This window comes from Gymnodraco acuticeps, unplaced genomic scaffold (genome assembly GCF_902827175.1).
Source record: "Gymnodraco acuticeps unplaced genomic scaffold, fGymAcu1.1, whole genome shotgun sequence".
Lineage (NCBI taxonomy): Eukaryota > Metazoa > Chordata > Actinopteri > Perciformes > Bathydraconidae > Gymnodraco > Gymnodraco acuticeps.
In genome coordinates this window covers 3318355-3338940 of record NW_022991435.1, presented here as the reverse complement: position 1 = coordinate 3338940, position 20586 = coordinate 3318355, and the positions used below count along the sequence as shown (strand labels likewise).

Below are 20586 nucleotides of genomic sequence, written 5' to 3'. Positions count from 1 at the left end.
CTACAATTGATCATATTGATTATGTTAATATCCAGTAAACTAGTGGCTAACATTTGTTTCCCACTGAGTAAAACCGAATTCCCTTTTATTGCGTCAGCTTTTATTCTGAAGGCACATGTGTAGTTTCCGGTATCGGTCGTTTCTGCCCGACTTGACGCAGCTGCCTCAGCTTTGCGTGATCACGTCGCCGCGCGGGGGTGTAGTGGGGGCGCCCCGCACATCTGGACTGCGGAGTAACTGCACATTTCACTTTTTTAACAAAACACGAATGTGTAGTCTAAAACAAGAGCCTCCACATAATGTCAGCAGAATATATTATTATTATTATTATTATTATTATTATTATTGGCAGTAGTAAATATATCAATGCAAGACATTTTTAGGGATCACTGCTTTTATCATAAAGCAGATCATAGTTCATAGTTTGAATCAAATTATTTTTGTTATTTCTTTTTATCTATTTCTTTTTTATTTAATGTACTTGTATTCTTATTGTGTGCACTATCTGTGTTTCTTTCTCTTTCTGTTGCTGTTATGACAGTTATGACATTTGAATTTCCCTATACAGGGATGAATAAAGGTCCATCTTCTTATCTTATCTTTCATCCAGTGTTACCAATTCTTACATCAGTTGATTCTTTTAACCTCTCTTTGGTAAACATGGATGCTTTAAGTATAACACTAAATTCAGCTTGTTTTTTCTTGCAGACAATGATTAACTTCCTTGTGGTTTGGCCTAAATGTTTGTGACTTTAAGTCTCAACAACGCTCCTCCTGCTTTCCAGATGAACAGATTCAAAAGGTGAACAAACTTATAGAGACTCACTCATGGATACCTTTGTGCTCTTAGATGAGGGAGAAAGAGGTGTTTCTGTCACATTCTGTTCAGCTGTTCCCCCTAAAAATGATATAATAAACAATCAGGGGGGAAATACCTTTGCTTGTCCGTTCTTGTTTCCTCACTTGAGTGGGAGTTTTATCTTCAGCAGCAGCATACTGTCAGCCATGAAAACAGCTGCATTCACAACAGAGAGAGGCCTATACACACGCTTTATATACCATAATACTTTACACTCAGTAACAACAACACCTGCATAATCCAATTCATAAGACATATTCTTTTGTCAAAACAACACTTACAAAGACTTTCTTTGTTGTTGTTTTTACAGGCACTGAGGGCACAGAGCTGTTTCACCAGCCATTGAGGAGTGTGTAATTTTGTTGTAAGGTAACCACGGTAACAGAAAAAAGAGCGTCTGGAGAGAGTCTGTCACAGGATTTATCTTTTATCGCTAAATAAGCCTTAAGGGGGGGGGGAGTCTTGAAGTTTAGTGTGGTGATGGCCTATACAAATCAAATAAACCCCCTTTGATGCAGGAATCCCGTAACCAGCTGTCCTTCATCAAACGTTGTTAATGTTTTTCTTATTGCAACACACTGCTTAAACTGCAACATCTCTTTGGCTTGAGTGAGTAGGCAGCAGAAAGGGGAAACTCTCACTTCACTTTCTCAGATAGACATGAGAGTTTGAAAATGCCTCCCACTTTTTCTCTTTGCACACATCTTTTAGACCACTTTCGTTTTCGTACTGTATGGTGAACAATAAACCTATGGTAGAAATGCATGTCAGCACAACATTTCCAGTGTTAAAATGTAACTGTTGAGGCTTTTGTCATGTAGATTTTTCTTTACTATGATCCCATAACAAACATATAATATTTGCATTTGTAAATCTACTTTAATACTTTACAGTGGGCTAAGAAACTGTTTCAACAAGTTCAACACTGTCTCTCACCCCACCTTACACTCTTACATGTGTGACTTGTGTTAACATGCAGTGAGAAATCATTATAGTGTTGGTTCAAATTAACAATTCCCCTTTTAATTAATAGTTTATTTGCTTTTCTTTACATTCTGCAGAATTGTATTTGTGTGTGTGTGTGTGTGTGTGTGTATGTGTGTATCATTAATTCATGTAGCAGTATTTACATGTAGAAAAGAGATAACACCACTTAAACTTTGGATTAACTTAAGCTTGTTTTTATCTGTGTGTTTATAATTTATTGGGATAATAAACCTTAAACATAAACTCTAAAACCCTTTCTTCAAGAACCTTTAATGCTTAAAATCATTTTGTGTTGTTTTAAAACGATTACATTTCCCAACAATGACCTTTAGTCAAATGAGATGGGTGTTCATTTTATTAATACTATCTCATATTCAACAGCAAAGTTGTAATCTTGCTGCTCTAATCTAACTGAAGCTTTACTGGGTGAGTAATCAATTATCAAGATGAGACAATATTATGGCTTCTATCACCAGCAAGATGCAACTTTCACCAAGACATGGGGACCACCTTCTTGTAATAGGTATACTTCTTTACAATGTTTTGCACATATTTTGTACATGTGACTGCCCCAGGACAGTTGCTCATCAAACGTAATCGTAGCCGTAGTTTAGTCTCACTAGCTTGCATATGAGGTTGCACTGAAGTACATAACTTATTGGTTGGATTTATCTAATTCTTTATCATTTATACACAGTTATATCACCAGGAATCATGTTAAACTGACTTTTTATAAATGTATTAGTGGCATATCATTAACATATTTATAGAGAAAAACAGTGGTCCTAATCATCTTTCCTGGGGGACACCATACAGTACGTTACTATCCTAAATGAAAAAACTCTACAAAATATCAATTTAGCCAACATTTCTTCTGTTCTTAATAATTTATTTGATCATCAACATATTAAAATCGGGCTAAACTATTAACTATTTGTATGTGTTCAGATCGGAAATGTGTCGATTGTGTCACAAAGTTTAATTTATCTGTAATTCAGCTCCTGTCAGCAGCCGTCTATTTTCAGAAATAGCTTTTACAGGAAATCTTATGGGTTCAGTGCCTCTGGTCCATGATTTCAATAAAAGGGAACTTCAGCATTGCAAGTGTGAGATGAACTACTTGACTTCCCTCATAACTCAGACCTTGACCCACAACGATGGAGCCTTCTATGGTACGTTCACTCTTTGTATTGACCCATACTGTTTGACTTGGCTTCATGTACAAGGTTATCTAACAGCATTTCCTAGAGTTTATTTTGCTGTTATTTTTTGATGTATTTTTATGTTTTAAGACTTATTTAATTTTGCTTGTGAAGAAGCATTTTTTTAACAATAATAAGCAATAATCAAATCAAGTTTTATTTATATAGCACATTTATAAACGATTTTTGGTCGAGCCAAAGTGCTGTACATATAATAAAAATAGCCTACAGTAGAGACACTTTACAGAAAATACAACAGCACAGATTGTTCAGAATATCAGTATGAGAAAAACGACACCCTCTCTATCCTTAGACACCTCACATCGTACAAGGAAAAACTTCAAGAGAAAACCCCACAGTTTAAGGGGAACAAATGGGAGAAACCTCAGGGAGAGCAACAGGACGGACAGACGTGCAATAGATGCCGTGTGTAAATCGAAGAGATAATACATTTTACAGCATATAGACCACCATAATAATACACTAAACGCTTTTATATAAATGATAAATAAATGTCTGTTGTTGCTAATGACTATTGAGCAATGTCCTGCAGTCTCATTCTGTAATTTATATACTTGTAGATCACGAATACCACGGAAAATTCTACTTTGGTCTCAAACCCGACCGCAGGTCTGGCTGTCGGGCTGACTCTCTTCTTTCTACTGGTGGTGATCATAGCTGGTGTAATCGTTTACAAATACAATAAAGTGAGAGATATGTTGCAGCTCGGGAAAAAAAGACGACAGAAAAAAGAAGACTTTGCAGAAACACCACAAGATGATTCCCATCAGTACACCAGCAGGATTCATGAGTCCACCAGCAGGATTCATGAGTCCACCAGCATGATTCATGAGTCAACAGAACAGAACCCTATTTATGAAAACCTGACAACTCAAACTACTAGGAACAACAGGCCCGAAGTAGAACAGAACAAGTAAGCTGAACCTCAAGTTCTTATCTGGCAGTACAAGTTTACACCTTTTTAGAGGAAATGCTATTGTGAAATGACATTTGTGAAACTATGAAAAAAAGGACCTCTCAACGGAAATAGATGAACAAACAGTTGTGAGCGTGGTTTGAATTTCCCCATTTTGCACAATCATTTCGTCTGGAAATGATCTCCTCTTTTGTTTCCTATGACTTGAAATGTATTAATCAAACGTGCCAACTGATGATTCATTGTAGGAGTTTTTTCTCAGGGCAAGAAGGAAATCCACACAAATATTTGCCTTGTGTCACAATGGAAAAGTGCTTTCTAATTAAAACTACATTCTCATCACTTTTATTGTTTCTCTCTAGGTTTTCCAGTGAACCTGAAGAGGATGTGTACCTGCAGTGTGATTCACCAGATGATGCAATATACAGCAATGATCCATCGTGTAACCTCTCCATCCTGCCAGACAGCCGAGACGAAGACGTGTATATTATGCCAGATTCATAGGATTCATCTCCATTCATTGCTTGTGTAATCAATGCACATTATCCCAAGGCAAAAATGTGCTGCTGCTTTTTGATACAGCTAAAACAAATAATGTAGTGTCTGTAATCTTTGGATATGCAGTGCATTATTTTACATTTTATAGTTATAATCTAAACTGTAAAGTAAGGAATGGAATCTTATATTAAATCTGTTGTACATATTATGTTACAGCTGACATTTGATTGCTACTGTTTTTGGCACAGTTCATTTAGGATCACTCTGTACTGAAAGAACACATATTGACTTAAAGGTAGGGTAATTTGAAACTACGCAGCCAAAACAAATCTGCCCCTTCCTTCAGACTTCCTTACAGAGCCCCTCCTCCAACACACACGAACGCGCACATGACCAATGAGGGCACGAGATACGTTTGTGCACGAGATGGAAGGCTGACAGGCAAGTAGGCCATCCAGTAATAATAATAATAATAATTGGTCGTGCTTTTTACAGCGCCACGGCTTCCACAGATGACATTTATTAATGTATTTATTGTCAAAGCATTTAATGTATTCACTGCTATCAGGATGTTAAGAGCATTCCATGGAATATAACAAAAAGTGTTTCTGAAGTTAATTACCTACCCCACCTTTAAGTTAACCCAATTTCCTGATAAGATTTGATAGTTTTATGGCTTTCTCCCGATAGGCCCGGAATTGCAGATGAATCACTTTCCATTTTGACCTTTAGAGAGAAGAAGTGTCTGCCCTTTCTTCACACTTGTATCACTTCATGTATTCTGCTGTCCTTTTTTGTATCAGTTGTATAGTTCACAAATACAAATAATTTGTTTATTACATTTTTTAAAGATTTAAAAACTGAGAAATGTTATTGTAATGTTCCACATGTATGCATGTGCCTAGATTGATATGTGCAAATATATGAAATTGTATTCATTGTGATTTATAGAATATAACCTGCTTTCGTGGTAACCAAACTTTTGCCATTTTGAATATTTATCAGCCTTAAAGTCTTCGGAGGAGGCCAATGTTCGTTTCATTAATTATTTTTGTATTTTTAAAAATATTTGACTCAACTAAAAACATTGTTTATTTTCATTGTCTATTTGGTATTATTTCATTATCCTTGCAATTGCTTTTTATGTGAGCTTATCTTACCTTTTACAGTCTTTAGCTAATCGCCACCTGTTCTGTGTCTTAACAGTAAAACATAACAAAAAACGTATGAAGTATGTGGACAATTGCAAAACATGATGCCTGCACAGAAAGATAACAAGTAGACCATTAAGACTATTTGTTATGTGTTGTGGTCCATCCGTTTTCAGCAGAGACACATAGGGAGGATGCGAAAACTTTTCAAAAACGAAATCAAGATTTGTTCAGTCTTATTCCTAAAAATATCTTACTGGCAAGAGACAAACAAATATAACATTTTGTTGAAATGGTACCATGTGATAAGTGTGACTTGTGCAGATAGATCACATCAAGTTACGGATTTTTTAGATTTCGTATTTTTTAATTTCTTTTCATCTTGTGATTCATTTCAGTGGTGGTTTTCCGGTAAGGCTACGTGAGGATTAAAACCAGGAGAAAGCCAAGTAGAGGCTAATGAGTCCACACTGCCTACCTTAGATTGCATACAGAAGGTCCTTGATAAATACTGTCTGTAATTCTTTATACTTGTATACTTTGGGTGGTACTGTAACTCAGGACCTTTCAGAATCTAAGATTGAAGACCTTTACATCCACCCCGCAGTTGTGCAATAACTGAGGATGTCATCCCTGAAACAAAGAGTAGCAGGGCAAAAAACAAAAGAAGTGAGTGAGTGGTTTGTTGGCACAGGTCAAATTTTACCATACAAAAAGTGTAATTACAGTTAACATTTGACTGATTAATCATGTATATATCCGTCTGCTTATTTATTCAGTCATCCAGGGTCACTTAATACGCCGCACTCTTTAATACATCTACTTTATTAATTGTAAAACAACACATGCTCAGATTGAAGTGACCTTTACCCATACAAAGATAAAAACATTAATAACTCATTAGGGTTGGTGGTGTCACTACTTTGAGTCATTCAACTGTAAATATTGCTTGCTACCGATTTCAGTTCACTTTAGTTCGCTCACTTAATATAACACTTCTTTATAGGGCTCTGTATTACTAAGACCTGCATTTTAGAAAGTTTTGACTTCCGCTTATGAGGTCTTTTACAAACGTGAATAACGTTTTTTGTGTCTTGGCGATCAAACTTATCGTATTCTATCTCACATAAGTTTTTTTGTTCCTTTTCTAATAACTTATCCCAGCATCATTTGAAAGTAAATATTCCAACAAGAAGCTTTGGTAATCTGTAATTGAAAACGCATTTACCGTATCGTCATTGATATGTAATCTAAGCAGTTTACACAGCAAGCAGCTTTTCTTTTTTCCCTTTCATATGAAAGTAATGATTATGTTACTTTTATATCTTGACTGGCTGGTCAAGGCCACAGTATATAAGTTACCATATCTTTACACACTGATTTCTCTGGCACACGGTGGCCTGCCTTATCTACAGCAGTTGATAGTATTTCTTATGGATAAATGACACATATTAGAACATACCATGCTCCTGTGTTTATTATGAAATGTATGTTGATATATTCAAATGCAACACATCAGTGGGAATAAATCTGAGAATTTATTAAAATCTTCATATAATTATTGAAATGCACAAGACAACAAAGAATCCACAACCATGTGCCCCATCGAACAATACAGTACTTCAAATGATAAGTGACAATACAATTAAATAGTACAAAATATACGCTGTAACAAAAACAAAGGCAATCATAAAACACATATACATTTAGGATCATAAATATAAGTTAAAATAAATAAAACTATGACTACTGCAGCAGTAACACATTTTTCTTCTAAATAAAGTATAATGAAAAAATAGCTATTTTAATTTAGCTAACCATAACTCATTATCTCAGCATGTAACATTTCTTTATGGCAACACTCTCCCAAAAGTCAAAATAACAAAGGTACATTTCCTTAAGCGCAGTGGCATTGAGTGACAATCAGGTCATTGAAAGGAGTCAGCTTTAACTTTCCCCTACTGTCATAGTGCATGAGGACCATGGGCTCGTAGGCCGCCGGCACGCAGCAGGGGAGAGGAGACCCTCCCTTGGTGAACTGATGCAGCCGAGACTTCACCTGCGTGTGCATGCTGGCAGGCTTGTAGTTGTGGGGGCAGGAGCCATCGCAGAAATGCATGATATACTCAGTGGGGGCCACCACCCAGTCCGCCCAGCCGATGTCTTTGAAGGACACGGTGACAGACTTCCTGCAGCACCACCCTTGTTCATCGCAGACGTCCTCCCTGTTGCTGGAGCGAGGCAGCCTCGTCTTCCTGGGCCGTGTGAGGCCTAGTTCCAGGGAAATAGTTGGATTTACCTTGAGGGCATCTTGTTCGGCCACAGCTATCCCCACATCCACAACCAGGGCCTCTCCACCATCCATGCTCATCCACCTCTCCACCTCAGGGCTGATGTCCAGCAGCACATCTTGAGTGTTTGACACATTGGGTGAGTTTATGTGAGTCCATGCAGCAGAGTTTATCGACCGCATCCGGTTGATTTTAACTTTAATAACTCGTTTTGCCTCAGGCTGAACTGAAGTTGGTTTGTCTAAAATCTTCCTGGAAATCTTCAGCTCAGCCCGTGCTAGTGTCACTTCAGTCTGGATGTTGGGATTCTTGTGGAAAACGGCTCTGTACCACTGCATGCGTTGACCTGAATGTGGATTAAAGTGTTCTCCTCTCCGAATCCCTTTTCTTGGCTCCACTAAAAAAAGTCAAAAATAAAGAACATTTCATTAGAACCAAGGTTTCAATAGTCCTGCAATGAGTTAAAAAGTACCTTTTGGAAACATCATCCCAAAGAAGACATACATATTTTCAAATCATCCAGTGTTATTTTGAATTCCAATGCACACTTCTTGTTTGGCTCGTCTCTAATGTGTACCAGGTGTGTCTGTCATGCTCATGATTTCTAAAAGCTAGAAGGAATTTGTTTGCTTTGTTCAAAGGATGATTTGATTCTATTTACAACCATATGTTTAAGCCATGCTGTGCTACGTTCCACTAAGTCAGAGATCATAACTTGGACCATGAACTATATGGACAAAAGAAGTTAGGTAAAACCAATCTGCAAGATTTCATGCAACCTTCATTCCTTCTCCCGCTCAAACATTCCAATGTGGCTTTTCACACAAGTAATTTAAGCATGACAACTACCAAATTAGACCTAAGTGTGTTCCTGATATCTCCCTGTCGAAGAAACACCTCACCTGTAGCTGGAAACAGCACAGTAGACATGGTGGATTGCTGGTTTCCTATCATCGGCAGGCTGGAATTCCCTCTCATCTCTCTTATTTGTTCCCTGTAGATCTGATACATCTTCCTCAGCTCTTCCTCCGAGGCCTTTTGAGTTGGTCTTGGCTCCCTCTCCATACCCAAAGAGCAGAGGATCCCCGACTTCACCGCCTCCAGAAGCAGGACCCTCTTGCTGTCCACTCTCCTCACATCAGGTGACCCTTCCTGGGCTGTTTGAGGGTGGCTCTCCCCCGAGCTGGAGAGGAAGACGAGGAGCAGCAGCGTGCAGGAGAAGAGTCGGTGGAGTGTGCATGATCGGAGCATAGTGAGTGTGCCAGGTAGGTCTGGTTTGAAAGTGGTGCAGCTCAGCAGATGGGGTTTGTCCATGTTATGAATGAAATTCCCCACATGCTTTTATTTATAGAGCTTCTGTGTTGCCACACCCCTGGTTAGTCAGGTGAGCATGTGATGGGCTCAGCCACGGCCGTATGTCATTATGTTGCAACATTTTGCAGCATTGTGTTTGCGTTAACAACATGTGACCGATGAAATTAGAAACCAGTGAAGTTAATTAACTTTTCTTTTTTTTTTCAGTTTTATTAACACATCAATTAGGAAATAAAACAGATTAGAGATAGGCGAGACGTTAAATAAAGAGATTTCCAAATGAGGTTTGGTTACAGCACAAGAACACGGTGTGCACCTCAGCGGGCTACGTCATCGTTGTCCAGTAATGCGTCACTAAAGCAAATAAATGACCATATGTCTTACAGTTAACAGTTCTAAAGAGGGGGACAATGGCCAATTACATAAGCTGCACCAGGGTAAATAATGTTAATCTGATAGTTTATTGATCCCTATTAGACTCTTTCTTTCTGTTCCCCTGCAACTCTGCCAAGTATGGTCAGAGGTCAGGAGCAGGTACTGACCAGAGAGGCTTCTAGAGTCATATCACTTTGACTGGACGCTAAAACCTGTGAAGACCTTTTAAAAACTGAAAGTCACTATGAAAACAGTCCAACCTTGCTATAATATTATTTTTGTGACAACAATGACAGAAAAAGGTGGACACTTTACTGTCTGTTTGTTACCCCTCCCTCTTTATACAAGGCCACAGAGGAAATCCCTCAAGGTTATAACTAAAAAATAGTACACAAACAAAGAAGTTCTCTGTTGAAGGAACTGTCTCAAGGTCAATTATCTAAGTCTATACTATAACTATAATGTGATGTAAGGAGCTCTTCAATAATCAACCAGAGTGGCCTGTGAAAGTGTTTTCTTTTCATGATGATTAAAATAGACTGAAACTGTATCTGATCTCATCTCTACTGTTGTCTCAAGTTTGAAAAAAGAGCTTCATTCCATTGTTGGGATAGACTAGAGCTAAAAATAGACTATTACTGCATCTGCACTGTGGACTGTCGCCAAACCCTTATCAGCTTTTTAAAAAACTCACTTCTTTCTATCAGTAAATGGTGTCAGTGCACTGTTTGATTATAAAGGAGTGGCCAGCTGTGTCATTGATTCCACCTGAGGGCATTCCCGACCGCAGCACCGATTACTGACTGATAAAGATTTGATGGGAAATGTTCATAAAAGTGTATTACGGCCATTGCCAAATGATGAGCTTGTAGTTATGACTATAGTGAAACTGTAAAGTCATTAGATGACCAATACAAAGTCAGATTAACCTATATTATGTGTAATAATAATATAAAACAATAAAAATGATTGCCACCCATCTATAAACTTACACTTAAATGTTATAATTAGAAGCTCATGCAATACAATATGTAGGGAGAGTTTCAAGATAGAAGTGTTTGCATAACGACTAACAAAAACAAAGAAAGGGGTTGTGGGGTTTCATTTTTTATTTTGTTATTTGCTCTTTAGTTTCTTTTCTCTTGTTACGTGTGAAATGCTCGAGACTTCCTCTTTATTAGGATTAATAATTAAATAATACTAACTGAGAAAGGCGAACATCCCTCTGGTGAAACCTCTCACAGCTTACAGACATATGTAACCTGTGATAAAAAGGTTTAATGGATGCCTACATAACGTATTTTCCCCTTTTGGGATTTAATAAAGTATGACTACAAAGGGTCATAAGACAAAAAGGTGGTCTACAAGTATTGTCCCAGTTTCAACATCAATAATATAATACTAAATTAAATGCCAGGACAATATTTGAGCATGAGAAGAAGTTACAAAAGAAGATACTGCTTGAATTTCTGATGAGTGAGTCACTGAGGTGATGAAACAATCATTTGCCTGGTGTGTCTACCTCACAAGTAGAAAGTGTGTGAAAGGTGTAAAGTGACTCATGCAAACTGGCACTATTGGTGAAACTGTCGTGTAGGACTCTCACTCTTTTCTTCTTTATATTTTCTTTATCCTTTTATCTCTTTGTTGCGTCGGAGGATAGAGACGGGGGAAAACACGTGTTTTGTTATCATGAGAAAGAGAAGTTTCGGAGTATAGGGACTGAATTTCATCATGCTCAGTGGTAACAGAGAGAGATACAGGCTTTTATAAGCATATAGTCAATGACACCACATTGCTCTATTCACGAGGCTCAGTGCAGGGGGTTTCCAACATGGGGACCCGGCCCATTTCAAGCCCTTGTAAGATGAATATAAGGTCAAGGTTATTTAACTTTTCAGGGCATCCAAAAATGATTCAAATTAAACAAGTTAAAATACATTTTGTATTGAACTGCCCACAACTAAAACATATAATTTGTTTCTGGCTTTGCCCATCCATACGTATTGGGTAGAGATGTTCAAAACTACTTCGGAGCTAATTGGGGCCCCAGTGGCACCAAAGGCTCTTACTGCATTGTTTGGGGTCTCCCCCTCTTCACCTTCTCTCCCTACGTCCAAGAGAGACGTGATAGCTAGCCCTACTAGCTAGAAGGTTGATATTGACTAAATGGAAAGATACTGTACCTCCATCTCATACTCACTGGATAAGAGACATCCTTTTTTTCCTGAAGATGGAAAGGATTAGGTTTTCTCAGAGTGGCTCCTCAAATAGATTTGGGAAAATATCGGGCCCTTTTTTCAAATGTGTTAAGAGGTTAACCCAATTATTCCTGATTACACTTTTGCATTTTGGAGGGGTCCCAGCACTGGGCGGGTTGTCGCGGGGAGCTGCTGCCGTACTGACATTTATTGTTGACATTTTTGTTTAGCTGACTGGTTTTCTATTTATTTATTTGTTATTTGTCTGTGTTTGTATGTCTGTTTGTCTTCTGTCTGTGTGGGATTTTGTTTGCCCTGGTGTTAAGCAGTATTTGCATTGTTACTCTTTTTCTATAAAGTGAAGATTTGTTTACCTACTTTTGATACATGCTCTGATAGAATAACTGTATGCTGTTGAAAAACCCAATAAACAAAGTAAAAAAAAAAAAAAGACATAATTTCTGACAAGGGGTCACAAATAACAATAAGAAATAACAAATATGTTTCATCTGTGCTCACAGTTGAATGTAAGCAAAATGCACATTTGTAATACAAATAAAAAAATGTAAATAAAGGCATACATTTACATGTTTACACACACACCCTTACATTTATACATATATATCTCAAAAATACAACTCTGCATGCAGAAAAAGGCATTAACTAAATTAATGGATCACTCATAATTAAGGGTTCACTCTCTCATACAATCATTTTTACCCTTTTTTTTTACAAATCTACATGAATGTGTTAGTGGTGGGAGATGGTAGAAAGAGAGCCAGGTTGTCATTCAAGTCCGCTTCATTCATCTATTCTTTCATTTATTCTTCAATTCATTTACTTTTATTCATATTTGCCAGTTTCTCTTCACTTTACCTTGAAACATGCTGCATCCGCAGTGACAAGGGACTGAACTATTCCCAGCATGCACTGGCTAAAGTAGAGCAAGTCAATAAACATTATTATACGAATAGCTCAATTGCACCCTCTAGTGCACCTAAAGCTACAGTGCAGACTTCAATTAGCTGAGTGCAGCTTTATTTGGAGTCAGAAAGAGCATCTAACATTAATATGAATCTTATATGGATTTGAGATGAAGATGTCTCAATGCTGCATCTGAGTAGAAATGTATTCTTTTCAGGAATGTAATGCCACAATGTATTTGTGAGTGGTGATTAGAGAGAGAATAAGCCAATATTTGAAAAGGCATTGCACATATCCTAAGTGTATTTGATGCTTATTGTTGGTTGTTAGGTTCCGATCTTGTTCAAGCCTGTCTAGTAGAAATGTCAACTAAGATACAGCGACCGTGCCAGACGTTCATAGATCATAAACAGCTTTTAAGATAAGCACTAGAAACCTTGATTCTTTATTTGTATATTATATAGTTTCAGAAATGTCCCACACTGGGATTAATAAAGTATATATTGTATTTTTAAATGATAAAAAAAACCATGTCCTGAGTGCCTAAAAGCTATTGTTTCTACCTCTCAGCCCCGCAGTGCAGGTAAGTGAGGGTCAGATCAGAAATAGCACAAATTACCTTAAAAAGAGGGCAGTGAAAGAGGTTGTGCTGACTTTGATGCTTGAATAGTTTCACTAATGACCATGAAGTTTTTGAGGATGAGCTATGCTGGATCACATGGAGAGCATGACAAAAAGACACATAGAGACTTCATGAAAGGCTATGCATAATCATGTTGATCTGCAACAATAAATTCATTGTGAATTTAGAAACATTAGATATAATGAAGGAGTCTATATTGTGTACATGTCTTTTACTTGTATTTTTTTATATCAAAACTTGGATAGCGTTTCCCAACACATGCTTCACATAATGTCAATACATTATACTTTTCTTTATAAATAAGACTTATCGTTCAAACGCACATTTTAAACAAGCAAAACAACTAATCCAAATGAATTAGCTATTCAGCTTGAATTATTCAAAACACATTAAGCATTTTTAAAACCTTCTAGAATTGAATTGTTAGGGGCAATTTTTTCTTTTTCTAGTTTTGTTGATACTACAGCGAAGTGATCCACAACTCCTGATCAGACAAAAGGAATGAAACGGGATAAAATAATGGAAAATGGGAAATAAAGCTTGATTATTTGTCGTTATTAAAGCAGTATTAAACCATAATTTTCTGCTTGGACTCCACAAAATACATTTAAATTGATTTTATATGAGGAAATCACTTGACACTAATCTTAAACACCCACTACAAAGGTTATCTAAATGTATTTCTAGATACACTCACTCTGTAGGCTGGATATCCAACACTTTAAACTATCAACACTGAACTGCTCCAGAGAACAATGAGGGATTCACATCCCTCTGGCTCACACAAATGGACATGTGACGTCCCAGGACAAGAAACCAACCATTGTAGTTTTTGAGGGGAAAAAAACATCATGGTACCACTGTGTGACAGATCAGTCACTGCTATTCATCTTGACTTCAAGGCACAATTGTTCTGCATCCTCTCTGTTTTCCCACTCGACAGGCACTGGGTTAGTTTACATGATGAGCGAATAGCACATTAACTGCATGTACCACAACATATGGACACAAGTGGATTGCATATGTTACTGGAGGGTTTAGGGCATTCATGTGTAAACAGTTCCAGGTTATTGCGTAATGTGATAACATCATGGTGAATATAAATGCTTGTTTTAAGTCCTATAGGTTATAAAGGACTGTACATTAAGAGGAAGTGGCAACATTGTGTACTTGTGTATCTGGTGATACATTTATTTTTTAATTCTCACTTATTTTATGGTTTACTTATTTATCTTTTATCTCTTTTGTACAGCACTTTGGTCTGGATGTTTTAAAGAGCTTCACAGATAAAGCTGTATTGTATTGTAAGTCAATTTTGCATGGCAAGTGATAACAGAATATCAATAAGAGGGTGGGGTCAACACTCCTTCTCACTTCATTAATAGGTTGAGGTTCACTAACCACAACAACAGCCACTACTCTTCCTTCCTCCCCTCACAATCAGGTGATCAGCCCCAGAGGTGGCCACCTTTTCAGGGGCCGGTCGTGTATCTCGCCCCGGGTTGGAGGAGGGGTTGGTTGGTGGAGAAGCAGCAAGCATCGGCAGCAAGGAGGACTGTATGCACGGTCCTGGGGAGAGGAAGGGGCGCAGTATGGGTTGACTGATCGGAGATCCTCTTTGGGTTTTTATTGTCTTCAATGATGGATGAGCCGAATATCCTGAGACGCCGCGGTCTACAGGTAAATGGAGACTTCATGACAGCTCGGGTGGCTGTTTACACGCAAACTAGACGCTATGAAATGTTGATCATGAGCCATTGGCGAGGATCGATTTCTCCAAGAACCGCGTTTCTATATTTTGTAATTTTTCTTCTGGCTTTAAACATGTTATTATCTGTAGAGCTCAATTATCTGGTGTCCATTCATTAAAACAGCCTGTGGCACCATTGTGAATTGTAGTACATAATTGCTGCACATAAATGACTGTCGGTCTTACACGTGTTTATTTTGGAGCTGTCCATTGGCACTATAGTGTAGCTGGTTGCCTTGGTGACAGGAGCTTAAAACCCCAAGGGTGCCCGCCGCCCGGATGATTGGCAGTAGCCTACATCCCTTTAATCTTCTCCTGGATGCCTGGTTTATTACTCACAAATGTACAGAACGAGAATAATGAATGCTTTTTTCATGCTCTATAGTTCATTCATGTGTATATTTTCTGCATAAATGGGGTGGGAGCTGCATTGTTTTCTTCCCCCTGGTCTTTTATGAAAGGCTCACGGGTCCACACTGGGTGTTTCCATCCACTTATTATAATTGGTTTCTTTCCTTTCTTGCAATAATCTGCAATTTAAATGTAAGTGCAGGCCTGCCATTACAAATAATGCTAATGGTGGATGTGGGGAAGTTATTGTTCCCTAAATTAGTATGTTGTGTGAAATACACACAACAACAAAAATATTAGAATAAAGAACTACAAAATGAAACGTGGACATTAGTGATAAAGCTCAAAGTACAGTTTACAGACCAGATGTTTTGGTGTGTTACAATACCAGCCTTGTTTGTAATTGTGACTGAGACAATAACAAGTCACTTTCTGAGACTTCTGAGATCTTTTGGAAAAATGTAGAGGATGAAATCAGTATAGCCTCCGAATATTTTTTGTTCAACTGTTCCCTGTCAATCCTGATTGGCAAGGGTAGGGTTGCAGTTGCCTGAGCTCAAACAGCGATGGGCTCGTGAGGATTTGTATCCTGGTCATTAAATGACTCGACGACCCACTTGTCATGCAAGAAACTAGGGCAATCTGCAGATAATGTGATTACTGCGTTTAAAGGAATATGCGTGGGATTTATAGAAAAGGGTAAGCATTTTATGAATGCATGTTGTGCCTGTTAAGGTGTCAAAATATCATGCATTCCTCAGTGTTTATTATGAGGAGTAAGCTTTTCATACCAGCAGAATTTATTTAAATATCACTATCCCTAGATGAGGAAAATATATTGAAGTCCCTTTGCCAAACACTGAAAACCCCATAGCTGATATCTGCATGTCAAAGCAATGTTTCCAGCATTTTTGTGTTCTCATTTCAACATTTCAACGTCTTCTTTTCTAGAAAGAACTGAGTCTTCCTCGCAGGGGAAATGTGTAAGTATTACCAACTGACTTATTATATGCTCTCTTTGTCTCTGTCTTCTTTTGCACCCCCCTTTTCTCCTCAAACCTGCCCAGCCAGGTGCCTGTCATTTATCAGCTTCATTGTGCTTGTGCTTGTCCGGCAGTGGCTCAGTCAGTAGGGGCTTGGACAGGGAGCTGTAGGGTTGCCGGTTCAAGTCCCCGACCAGACCTAAAATGTGGAGTGTGGACTGCTACTTGGAGAGGTCCCAGTTCCCTGCCGTGGTGCCCTTGAGCAAGGCACTGGACACCCCCCTTCCCCCCTCACTCCCATTGCTCCCCGGGCGCTGCCCACTGCTCCTAGTACTACTCCTGGTACTAGGATGGGTTAAAAGCAGAGAACACATTTCACTGTGTGTGCTGTGTGCTCTGCATGTGTGACCATTAAAGAGGGTTTCATCCCTCCCCAATTCTATTCTAATTCTACTTGACTCTCTGTTGAGAGACAAGAACTTCTGAATCTGTTAATGAGGATTGCCTGAAAGGTAGAGCAGTCTCACCGCTCGGACAGGTTTGACGTAAACTAAAGAGGGAGAGCAGAGATAGAGATGAAGCACGAGAGTCTCAGTGGGAGAATTACTGTATGTTTGGAATATTATTGCTAAATAGTCATGCTTATTGGAATATACATTACGAATCAGTTTTCACATTTTGCTACAGCGCAGTCAATAATTAGCTGTCTATGTGATTATATATTGAAATATGTGAACCTACCAGACAAGCTGAGCCTGCTCTAACATGTTAATCAATGTTTGTTGTTTCTAAAGGTTTTTCCTGAGGTACTTACTTGGGGATTAATTGGACATTTACACTAACAGTTCTTATCAAGCTGTGTCAACAGAGGAGGGACACTTATGAACAGCATGAAGGAACCTGCTTCTGTGTTTCCAGCTAAAATAGGAGGCGCCTCAGTCAGATCAACATCAATCTCTTCCCTGTCTCTAACCTGTTCAGGGACTTCCCCTGGTCTTAAGAGAAGAGATTACCTCAGGCTAGTTTCCCTGTCTTTGAGTCACTCATACAGCAGATCACATCAATGTATTTGTTTGTGCCCCTTGCAAACTGCTTTTCCTTTGTCATTCATGTTTCCTTTTAGGTGGAATTTTAGGTCGGACAGTATTTCTCTGTTGCACCCTGTATGACTATGATTTTAAAACAGCTCACTTTATGGCAACACTATATGTTATTGATAAAGGTGCACCGTTTATTTCAGCCGAGACTCGATGTGTGTCTGTGGAAAATGGAAATTGATCTCATCATTAGCTAAAATGGTGTATTTTTAACTGGATTAAACTTGCTTGGGGGCTTAATGATCTGTGGGCCCCTTTTGACAATCCTTTGAATTAATTTAATGTAAGAAATGATTATGCAGCATGTGCATTTTGACTCAAATGCACATGCGCTTGAGTCAAAATATGCATTTCCAAGCATATTTGTTTGGAAATGGTAATTCCCAAACAAATATGCAAATAATCAAATGACGTGAAGCTGTAAATGAGTATACAAATAGCATAGCCCTGATTTTAAAACGGTGCCCTTCAGTGTTGGACAGGGTGTGGAAAAGAGGCTATGGCCGATCACGAACCTCAGATCCAGGACGAGCTGTTAGTATTCTCTCTTGGTTGTATAAAGGTAGACCAGTGCTCTAACCCTTACAGTGTTATTAAAGGGGTCATGGCAGTTTACTCACAGATGTTTTGGTGACTTAGGTTGAATTAGACAATTGTGGTAGCTGGGGTTTGTTCTGTGGTGGGTATTGCGGAAGTTTAGGGTACCAGATGTGTCTCAGAAGGATGTGAATAGCTTCAATGCTTGTTGGCTGTGAATAGCTTCAATGCTTGTTGGCTGTGAATAGCTTCAATGCTTGTTGGCCTCAGTGTTGTTGCTTGTCCCCAATCCGGTTTTAATTGAATGGTTCTCAAGGTGCAGCAAGAGGGAGGAGAGGGTCCGGTTTCGAGACTTTGGAAATGGTTCTTTGCTTTTTGCAGATGATGGTGGGCAGATGATGGTGGCCTGACCTTGAGTGGAGCTGATGCCTCCTTGCATCACAAATAGCCAGTTGAGGAGGTCAGGGCATCTGACAAGTACATTTACTGGTGCATTCCTTTGGAGGTTTTCCAGGCACATCCAACTGGTTGGAGACACAGAAACTGGAGAGATTATATATCTCATCTGGCTTGGGAACGCCTCAGGCTCCCACAGGAGGAGCTGGAAAACATTGCTAGTGGGAGGGCTGTCTGGACCACCTTGCTGCCACTGTGCCTTGAGAAGATAGATGATTTTAGTTTTTTTCACGAAGAAAAGGCTTGGTTTTCACATTATAAGAAAACATTTCTGTATTATTAGCAACATATGCAGCAGAGCCCTTCCATTACATTTTATGAGGATCTCATTATTCCCTGACGACAAAAAAAATGCAGCATTCAAGTCTGCTCGTCTCCCTGATGAAACTGGTTGTGCGCGTTTTAGATTTAGATATTTGTTCGACTTTATTAAAAATGATGGCATACAAGCCGGTGTCTCGATGCCGACATTAAAGGAAATACTAAGTTGCTCACCCTTCTTTCTGTTTTTCGCTGGGTGGGTCATATGTCTTCGAGACGTTAACAGCAGATTTCCGACATTGCTTGAAGGCATCATTAGTCCCTCCTCTCTTCGCTGAGCTGGTGCGACTGCGCGGTGCGGCGTTGCTGGTGCTGCTGGAAACTTTGTATCACTCTTTACATCTTGACCATCACTCGATAATGTCACATCCCACGGAAGACAAGCTGTTTCCGACCGTAAACTGGTGACAGGGGGAAGGGGACATGGCTGGTTTAGTCGCTCCTCATCACCGAGCCGCCGCACCCGGGGTCCGGGGTCAGTTTGTACCGAAGCTAGCCGGAGTTCCTGCCGCTGGACACTGCGTACTAGCCTAACCAGTCCACCACCTATAATAACAACTCCTCAATAAGACTCTCTAGCATGATGCTCACACTCTAACAAGAGGACAATTCTCATATCTGGATTGGATTTATCTGTCACCATGTCTGACCAAAACTACTATTGGACCGTGTTGCCGAGCTACAAAACTAGTTTTGTGACTGGGGCCATGATGAAAAGATCAAAAAGGTAAATAAATGATGTGTTGATTCTAAATATGTATCGATACAGTGCCACAAAGCAAAGGCGTCTGCCCTGCCTTGAGTTGTCATTAGCTCCTTGCTGAGCGGTGCCATCCTCTTTCTGGCAAACAGCAATGTGTTGAACGTTTATGGTGAGCTATTTGATTCACAGCACGTAAACGCAACCCCCACACTGTATGGAAACATTACCAGCGAGCAGCTCACATTGGAAATACCTCTGTGGTGTGTGTGATATCCCACAGTACGGTACTGTATGTGTCGGCTACATCCGCCCTAGTTTTTGTTTCCGACAGAAACGTGGCCATTGTAGAGTGTTGTGTATGGAGGCAGACTGCATTGTCTGCCACCAGCTGTCGCATAAAGCGACACATTCCAAATGCGGATCGATACACTGATGTGGTTAGTGGGGCTCTATTGATGTAGTTGTGCCTTATTTGTGATATACATGTAAGCAGCCCTCAAAAAGTAGAGCAGTCAAATGTGCCTGTCATGCCCTCTAATGACCTAAGGGTGTTTTGGGCTTTCAGTTAATTCTTAGGGACCAAATAATAATTGATGGATTTCCCCCCATTGTAGTATATTTCACTAGTAAATCTGTTTAATTATAGCTCAGTATGTCTTAGCTGCTGTCAATACCATACCCTGCAACCCCATTGATAATGAGTTTTGGGAGAAACCTCTCATATTTAAATATGTTATGTATTATGCTAATGACTCAGTGGCGTGTCAAACCATCCACTCCATAAAGCTTGGGAACATGCATCAGCCATGTAACCCATTAAACACAGCGTGACATTCAGTCAGCTCTGTGAATAAATGCCGCCCCTTCACCATCAGCAGACATGGGAAACATACAGGCCTGCATCTCAGTCAGTGGCCTACATTCATCATGCTACATGGCTGCCTTCATTGGCCATACAAACCAGTATTGTTAGTCCTACATTTGAGTAGCCCAATCACTGCGAAGT

At 39.2% G+C, this 20586-nt stretch overlaps 2 protein-coding genes and 1 long non-coding RNA gene across 7 annotated transcripts in view; 1 reads left to right on the top strand and 2 right to left on the bottom strand.

Annotated features, from left to right (window-relative positions):
* Window positions 1-7230: 7230 nt before the first annotated feature.
* LOC117532680 (protein DVR-1) lies at window positions 7231-9325 on the bottom strand. Its single transcript, XM_034196095.1, has 2 exons — window positions 8828-9325; window positions 7231-8322 (listed from the first exon to the last, which is right to left on the bottom strand). Exons 1-2 carry the CDS (start codon window positions 9237-9239, stop codon window positions 7532-7534), a joined length of 1203 nt encoding a protein of 400 aa, XP_034051986.1. The 5' UTR covers window positions 9240-9325; the 3' UTR covers window positions 7231-7531.
* Window positions 9326-14805: 5480 nt separating this feature from the next.
* The window catches only part of mast3a (microtubule associated serine/threonine kinase 3a), a 32203-nt gene continuing 26422 nt past the window's right edge, over window positions 14806-20586 (top strand). For 3 of the 5 annotated variants that reach the window (XM_034196090.1, XM_034196092.1, XM_034196094.1), the window contains exon 1: window positions 18646-19604. In XM_034196090.1, coding sequence (XP_034051981.1) covers window positions 19519-19604 — 86 coding nt within the window. In that variant the 5' untranslated portion in view covers window positions 18646-19518. Of the gene's footprint in view, window positions 15063-16434; window positions 16467-18645; window positions 19605-20586 lie in introns of those variants that run through there. The other 2 variants (XM_034196093.1, XM_034196091.1) reach the window with 1 other exon arrangement.
* Window positions 17683-19505, bottom strand: LOC117532679. The gene is made up of 2 exons (XR_004566906.1): window positions 19052-19505; window positions 17683-18755 (listed from the first exon to the last, which is right to left on the bottom strand). It is a non-coding gene; the product is annotated as an uncharacterized LOC117532679 (long non-coding RNA).